The 8,768-nt window shown below is 39.6% G+C and overlaps 1 protein-coding gene across 1 annotated transcript; it reads right to left on the minus strand.

Annotated features, from left to right (window-relative positions):
* Positions 1 to 935: 935 nt before the first annotated feature.
* On the minus strand, positions 936 to 1,772 carry LOC149785836 (RING finger protein 151-like). The gene has a single exon (XM_089931246.1). It carries the CDS (start codon positions 1,758 to 1,760, stop codon positions 936 to 938), a length of 825 nt encoding a protein of 274 aa, XP_089787372.1. The 5' UTR covers positions 1,761 to 1,772.
* Positions 1,773 to 8,768: the final 6,996 nt, after the last annotated feature.

The raw sequence follows: 8,768 nt of genomic DNA on the forward strand, positions 1-8,768 counted from the left end.
TATTCCCCAAAATCATGATTCCCACAGTTAAATTATATTTTCCTTACTATTTTGAAAGACCTGAATTATTCAATTCACGACATTCAACAAGTGAAAAGTCTCAGCATAGAATTTAACATTGGCTCTATAATGCAATTTTATACGGAGCCAGTAGAATTCCTTAGCAAGGTGTCCAAATATTAAACTTCTATTGCATCACCGTATTCCTGACGAAAATCTTTACCTAATATTACTCAAATGTCAATAGCTGGCTTATCCCAATGTCAATAGCTGGCTTATCCCAATGTCAATAGCTGGCTTATCCCAATGTCAATAGCTGGCTTATCCCAATGTCAATAGCTGGCCTATCCCAATGTCAATAGCTGACTTATTCCAATGTCAATAGCTGGCTTATCCCAATGTCAATAGCAGGCTTATCCCAATGTCAATAGCTGGCTTATCCCATGTTCTAATTTGTAACTTTCATCTCATATTTTGTAATAAACTACAACTGGTCAACGAAATTTACGTAAATGAAATTTGTCAGTGGTGCTATTCAAATAGGCCCCATATCTCAAAAATATTTTGAACAAAAACTCACGAGCGAACAAGCTCTAAAAATACCCTAAAGAAGATATAATACGTTATGAAAATTAAGCATAGAAAACGCTACAAGTTCTCTAATTTTGACTTCATCGCAATTAAAGTTCAGGCGTGCACAATTTTTGGGAATAATTTTAGATAAACCGAAGCCCAAACATTAACAATATCATTCCATTTTCCATGTATCTAAAGCCATGTTTGAGCCCTATGTTAAATTCTGTTTTATTGGATTGCATATAATTCGCTCTTAAACGAGTTTTATCGTGAGAAGATAACTGTTTGGACTAAAGAAGAATTAAAATGAATTGTTACATTTTCGTAAAATATCCAATACCTTATTAAACGTAGATCTTCTAGAGTTCTGTGACCTTGCCTCGAATGGTGTGACAGGGACACAAGCGGCATTTAGTGTTGCTAGTATCACTTCCCCTTAGAAGTGACATAAGTTCTTTATTTTCTAGTTCCAGACGCTCGATTTGCTGTCTTCTCTCAAGGTCAAGGTCATGCAACACCTGTATCTTCCGAGTCAAAATGGAATTGTCTGACTTCAGGTCGTCAATCTGAGATTGGGTTGTCGTCTCCTTCTGCACCATGTAACCTCTCTGCATATCAAGTCTCAGGGTCATCTCGTTTGTGAGCTCTATGACCTTATTCGTAAAGTCTGACCTCAGAATCTCCAAGGCGGTCCTAAGCTCATAGATACAGTCGTGATCTGTGTCCTCTTTACATGTTATCAGGTACCCACAGCCACGCGGGCATTCACGTGTTCTATTTCTACAAGCCTGCGCATGTCGATCCACATCTCGCCTGAATACTCTCTCTGAACAACTTTCATATGGGCAAGGGACTTTCTCAAGTGGACACTCTTTTTCATGAGTTCCGATGGATTCCAACATAGTTACAAAGTCACAACCTTGCGTATGATTCTTACACCTAATGTTAAGACGAGCAAGGTCGTTTCTCATGTACCTAAAAAGTGGACGGAGTCTGGACATCGACAGAGGTTGCCTGTCCTCCGGACATGTTGTCTCGTGGACCAACCAACCTTCGATACACTGTCTGCAAAATGCATGCTCACACGGAGCTTGAACGGGTTCTTCTAGAACGTCTTTGCAAATGGAACAAAGCAAATCATCGTTTACTGGAGACATGAATCTGTCCACGTCGTAACCCATCATAACCACGAGAAATCAAATATCTACAAGTATAGAATGAATACATTTTAAACATATTTTCTTTTCTCGAGAAAGGATGACAAGAGCTAAATTTCATATATTCGTGCTTGAATGTATTTAAAAAGCAAATATTTGGGGAAATCTAACTTTTGTAACAGGAAATAAATGCAGTCATTCAGATAAAATATGATAGATATCAATATTAACCCCAACACTTTATTCTTCATTCCAGTACTCATTACATGGTTCAAGGCCATGCTATTAATGTTTTATATCAAACGTCGAGATCTATTTATCTGTCATTCTGGATATCTCGGCTATGTTCTTTCCGCGTGCCAGAGAACATGTATTTAACCAATGCATGAATTAATGAAGCTGTGAATAACCGATATTTGTTTCGTATGATTTACGACTTACCTAAAACAATTATTACACTTCAATTTTACAACAAATTCTCGTAATGAATATGAAGTACTACTGACGGTTACATTCGGTATATGCTAGATCAAGAGTATATGTAAAAGGGTTGTATATTGGATCCACCGCGGCTTCCCAGGGGTGAAGGTGGATTAGCCTTTTTTCAAAGTGGTGTCCTGACCCAGCTATCCCCCTGGTTAGTACGGGGGATCTCTGCAGGTATTATGTACTTCTGAGAGAGTGACAAGTGTAAGGTGAAGGCGTTTGCTTTTGTAACATACACGATCGAGAGAATGTTGGCATACCTCTGTGTTACTTTCATATCTTGTGGCTTAAATTTCTCTGGATACTGTACTAGTGGAAACTGTACATGATCTAAGCACATAGCTAACTGAAATAGATGTTCCCATGTGCTCAAAAAGTCAGTCTGAATTAGTTTAAAGTTCATTTTTAAGCAGTTATTCCAATAGTGAAAACGAACATTGCCAGACTAGACAATACCAGCTTACGAAAGTGCAATGAATGGATTACAAAATATATAAAAAGAATTTTTAAAAAAATTATCGGCTCGTTTTTAGAATTTAACTTCGAAGTCCAGGAAGTGAAAATTACCAAGCGGAGCAGCAGTTTTAAGATAGATGCATCACTGAAGTAAGGTCGTGCTGCGTAATTTATAACTAAAATTACTTTCACCAATCATACACCAAGTAAGGTCGTGCTGCGTAATTTATAACTAAAATTACTTTCACCAATCATACAGCAAGTAAGGCCAAGCTGAGTAATTTATAACTAAAATTACTTTCACCAATCATACAGCAAGTAAGGCCAAGCTGAGTAATTTATAACTAAAATTACTCTCATCAATCATACACCAAGTAAGGTCGTGCTGCGTAATTTATAACTAAAATTACTTTCACCAATCATACAGCAAGTAAGGCCAAGCTGAGTAATTTATAACTAAAATTACTCTCATCAATCATACACCAAGTAAGGCCATGCTGCGTAATTTATAACTAAAACTACTCTCATCAATCATACACCAAGTAAGGCCATGCTGTATACCCCAAATTACTCTCATCAATCATACACCAAGTAAGGTCGTGCTGCGTAATTTATAACTAAAATTACTTTCACCAATCATACACCAAGTAAGGTCGTGCTGCGTAATTTATAACTAAAATTACTCTCATCAATCTTACACCAAGTAAGGCCGTGCTGCGTAATTTATAACTAAAATTACTTTCACCAATCATACACAAAGGAAGGCCAAGCTGAGTAATTTTTAACTAAAATTACTCTCATCAATCATACACCAAGTAAGGCCATGCCGCGTAATTTATAACTAAAATTACTCTCATCAATCATACACCAAGTAAGGCCATGCCGCGTAATTTATAACTAAAATTACTCTCATCAATCATACACCAAGTAAGGCCATGCTGTATACCCCAAATTACTCTCATCATTCATACACCAAGTAAGGCCGTGCTGCGTAATTTATAACTAAAATTACTCTCATCAATCATACACCAAGTAAGGCCATGCTGCGTAATTTATAACTAAAATTACTTTCACCAATCATACACCAAGTAAGGCCATGCTGTATACCCCAAATTACTCTCATCAATCATACACCAAGTAAGGCCATGCTGTGTAATTTATAACTAAAATTACTCTCATCAATCATACACCAAGTAAGGCCGTGCTGCGTAATTTATAACTAAAATTACTATCATCAATGATGCACCAAAAATAACCAGTACTGGATGTTCATTTAACACTACTTACAATTTACAATGTATTTTTTAAATGGCCATGATAACCAGTGAGGAAAACCTGGGAAATTATTTTTCTTTAAAACTCTAATTCTATGCAAAGCACGAAACTGTAGTGCGCCACCTAAAACGTGCGTATCTCTGCGCCAGCCATTAAGAACCCAAAGGAGCGCAAACGGCTGTTTGATACCCCTTGTCTGTCAGTGTTAGTCCTTTTCTGGTTAATGCGCTTAGACTGTCCCGAACATAATTACTAATTAATTCCTGCCTTCACGGTCGATTGTGCGGATTAGCCCCTCCATCGGTTACAATCACATGTTGGAATTTATCACCCACTATAGTTGCTTGGGACAAAAAGATCTGCCTAGAAATTCCGGATATGATTCACAGTCATAAAATATAGTGAATTAAGAGAAGCTGACAGTCACCCCCAATCACTTTTTTTTTTAAAATAAGATCTCAAACCGCATGTGGGATTCGATCAGACAACAGATTGTGTGCATCATATCTTTTCGTGTGCGCAAACTTTAAGGACTAATAAACCACTTAATATTTCCCTTTAAAAAATTTTAATACAAAAACTGTCAATTTTAATTTACCAACAAATATAGTAATTTTTAACAAAATCTGTCATCCGTCCATCCTGGCATGGAAAATCCACACTAATCTGAAACAGTTTAGGATTAACCAAGCCAGGATAAAGTATGCATTTTCTTTGCAGTGAATTTTCGACTGCATACAATCGAGTTTCCATTTATTTATATACGTCGAAAAACCATGCCGCTACTGCGCTAATGTTCCGTAGGATTAGCACTCCTTATAAGTTGATTATAGTGCCCAGTTGTACGTTAAAGGTGTCAGAAGATATGTACGTGTCATCGATTTTAACAAAAAAGTTTTAAAATCTTAACCTGTTGTTTTTAAATGTTGGTAATTAGTAAATATGACATATAAAGTGTTTTACTATTTAACAGTTAACCTAAAATGAATAATTGTAAACATCGCTGTTAGGTCGGCACAACTCTTTAACGAATTATCGCTATTGGTAGTTAAAACGTATTTACCTTTGAGTAAACCGCTCTGGTGGCCTAGTGGTTAGAGCGTCCGCCTCGGATGCGGGAGGTCGTGGGTTCGATCCCCGGCCGAGTCCTACCAAAGTCTTTCAAAAATGGTACTAACAGCTACCTCGCTTGGCGCTCAGCATTAAGACGTTAGTGTTAAGACTGGTCGGCCTGGTGTCAGGATAATGATACAGGGTGGGACATCATGCTACATGTCTGCGGCATGATGCCCCAGTGCTACACATCACTATAAACTGCCACACTGCAGATATCGTAGCGATATGACTGAAAAATTGTTAAAGCTACGTTAAAAATCCAAACCACACACACACACATTACCTTTGAGTAAACATAACACACCTACGTCATTTACTATACAGCTTAAACTGTATGATGTAACAAAAAAATACCGCTGTTTGGCAGGTGTAAATAGTTAGCCAATGTATCGTTTTTATAACACAAACATGTTTACCTCTGACAAGAATAGCAATTGGAATGCGGCCATTTTACAGGAATTGATACCGTTTTTGGACTTTCTATGGTGAATTGTATATTTCTAAGCAACTAACAAGATCAGAATGCAGACACGATAACACGAATCAGACAATTTGAATGTCCAGACCTGTGCTTAAAACCTTCGATAGTTTCCTCATCGTAACAAATTCAATTTTCACTCCAGTGAAATAACTGGCCAGAGAATCAACACCAGTAGCTGGGAAAAGGACGTACGAGTCAAAGGAGAGAAAATTGGATCACGTCACAATGAACGCTGCCAGAGCATCCCACGTTTACTGAAGTATCAAGGTTGATGATGTCGGCTTCGTGCCATCAACACCCTTGTAGGCGCCCTAGCGGAGAAGTGTGTTAAGGGATGGGACAACCGCTTTCCTTCATGGCTTTCAGGGGCGAGATTGAAAGTTAAGGAGGATACCGCGTTTTGTCTTACGAGAGTCTTTGATGTGTTTGACCTAGATGGTTCTTAGCATGATTGGGTTACGTCGGGAAAGGTCGCCAGCGCTGTAGGGAGACCATTTGACCAGCCTTGATATCGGGCGTAGCCTTGTACAATTTATTTTCTCGTATGGTATGTGCGTGCATGTGTTTGAGTTAGCCGTGTTTGTAGTTGACAAATGCACCTCTTACAACACGGATCTTTTACTACAGGTGATCAAACGATTGCTTGATTAGGTTTTGGTGTTCTAGACTGATTTAATGGATTTGGTAGGTACCGATGATTTCCTTGAAGATTTTCCTCGTCTGATACGCAGGGTCGGCGATGAGACCACGCATCTTGTTTTTCTCATGATCAGGTAGCACTAGGTCCATCTGAATCCGCTTTCTTAGGTTTTCCATGGTCATCCTAGAGATAGAATATTTCATTAGATTAATGAAGTCCTTTCCAGCTCCGATTTTGTCCTGTTCCTTAGATTTGTGCTGAGTTGGATCTACAATCCATCAAGTGTTTTGGTCTAACTTAAATGCGCTATTGACTTTGGTAACGCATGTCCAGTATCTGGTGTTGATGCGATCGGTAACAGACCACCTAGTCCTTTTTTGCTCACAGTAAATCTGGGATTAGCGGATAGTCACTGTCCGCGTCATAAATCTCCTCAGGATACTCGAGGTCAGCTTCGATAATATGACCTTTCGTCACGTATTCCGCAATTAAATTGGTTGCGGGAGGGTTGACCACTGAAAACCAACTGTTGGTAGATGCTGCACTATTGCTCTGATATTGAGCTAGATGGTACCAAGGTAGGTTATCGTACTCTTTGTCTTTTTGTTGCCATAGTCGTGGCCCATTGGGTTGTTAGTTTTCAAATACCGGTTTTGATCAATGCGTCACAAAATAGGACCACTAGCCGAAGCAAATCGGTCTCGAGATTAAAATTGTAATAGATTCCTATATTCCGACATACGAATGTCTTGCACACGCTCTGTCCATACTTATAATCTTTTCCGGTTGTACTGGCTCAAATTAGCTGGCGATAGAACGCCTCTATCGGCGGGATCTGTGTTTACCCGAAGCGTCCCCCCCCCCATTCTCATAATGTATTCGCCTTGGTAGAAGCTCATGCAAATCAGCAGGTTAAAGTTGTGCTCCAATGCTGTACTCTGGCTTAAAATGATTTTAGAGGCATGCTGGCAGCCAGCTTGGAGAGGCTATTTTTCATAAACTGGCGGCTGCCAATAAACAGCAATTGCCCTATCGAGAACGTCATGCATTTGACCATGTTGTTTGCGATGGCGCTGATGTTCTTGACTGAGGTTGTTCCGATGTCATCCATAAGGCGACTGTCGTAGCCGCGCAGGCTATGCAGCACATCTGGCACCTTTCTTTTTTTGGGGGGGATATATGTGCAGCTTGCAGTTACATGTTTATGACCGTCACTTCGGTACTTGCCGCTTATACGGCAATGGTCATTCAACAGCAGTTGCCTAGTGGACTGCCGCAGATGTATCAGTTCGATGATTCCTAAATAGCCTTGCGATCGTCTCCAATCATGATAACCTCGACCGGATTTCGAAATACTTCGCAGAAACTCCTTGAAATCTTCTAGCGAGGGCTGTATCACTAGGAACTGACTAATGCTTGAAACAGATTTCTTGAGGTGATACTGCCTTCCTCACCAGAAGCAGCATTATGCGTCAGCAATTTAAGAGGTCAGTAAATGATGGATACAAAGGTGTTCTGTTCTGAAAGGGATTAATACTAAAAAGGGGATTGTTTTACAGGATTTAATGTCATGGGTCAAACGAAGAGGGATTTTACGTGCCATCCGCAAACAAATGTCATTCTAAATAATGCATTAATTACTAGGGAGCGTCCAATATTCATACATGTTTGAAGGGTGAAAGCTTCATTCCAAATAGTGACCGGCACGGTTGGTCTCCGCTACCAATATTGTCGGGAAGAAAAAAAAAACGAAGATCTTTCTCCAATTTTTATTGTGCTTTCATGCCATACGGCTTAGGTTCTTTATCCAGATATTATGGTTCTTTACACCGTCTGTGATAAGCAATAGACCAATAGCGTGTAGCCTTATTCTTAATGTTCAGCCTGTAAAGATCCTTCTTCCAGCAAAATATGTTAACTGTGATTGTTTCGTTGTGGCACTCAAACTTGCCAACATCGCTTACCATAAATGGAAAATCGATCCTTGAAAAGTCGAGTTCGTCCAGATGCCGGTGGTAATTGACTGCTCAATAAGTTTGCTCGCCTACCGGGTACATATCAAGCAGGATGGCTCACCTAAAGCAGCAGTTGTCATGGTTCGGACGCTAATGGCTGCTCGTGGTAGTATGCTGTTTGGTGTTGGAATGTAGCTCCGGGCACAAAACTGACAATACTGTAAGAACCCAAGGTCGAGGACCTGGCGTTGCATGAAGACCCAGCCCAAAACCATCGCGTATATAATTTTCAATACGCGTCAGACTAGGGCATTATCTGTTTTGTGACCAACTGCTCGATTTCATCAATGCGCATTACAGTAATGGTTCTGTGTGAAAATAAAACGCTACTTCTATGCTTGCTGGCAAAATTTATTCGTTGTAGACATCTTCTAGGCCATCCACATCTTTCTCCAGCTGAGTCATCAACTCAAGGCAGAAGAACATGCCACGACGGTTTTAAAACCTCCTGACAGTCTGAGCACTATAGCACTAAGAAATGCCAATGTATCGTATTCGAATTCGTGATTTACAGGTGCATTGGCAATGTAGTCTTTTACAACCGCGTCAGATTTGCCCTGACGATC

The sequence above is a fragment of the Sinohyriopsis cumingii genome, chromosome 13 (genome assembly GCF_028554795.1).
Source record: "Sinohyriopsis cumingii isolate HCF-2022 chromosome 13, ASM2855479v2, whole genome shotgun sequence".
NCBI lineage: Eukaryota > Metazoa > Mollusca > Bivalvia > Unionida > Unionidae > Sinohyriopsis > Sinohyriopsis cumingii.

Excerpts from the sequence above, each read along its gene's own strand:
- LOC149785836 (XM_089931246.1), bottom strand. The coding sequence starts at position 1,760 with ATGATGGGTTACGACGTGGACAGATTCATGTCTCCAGTAAACGATGAT.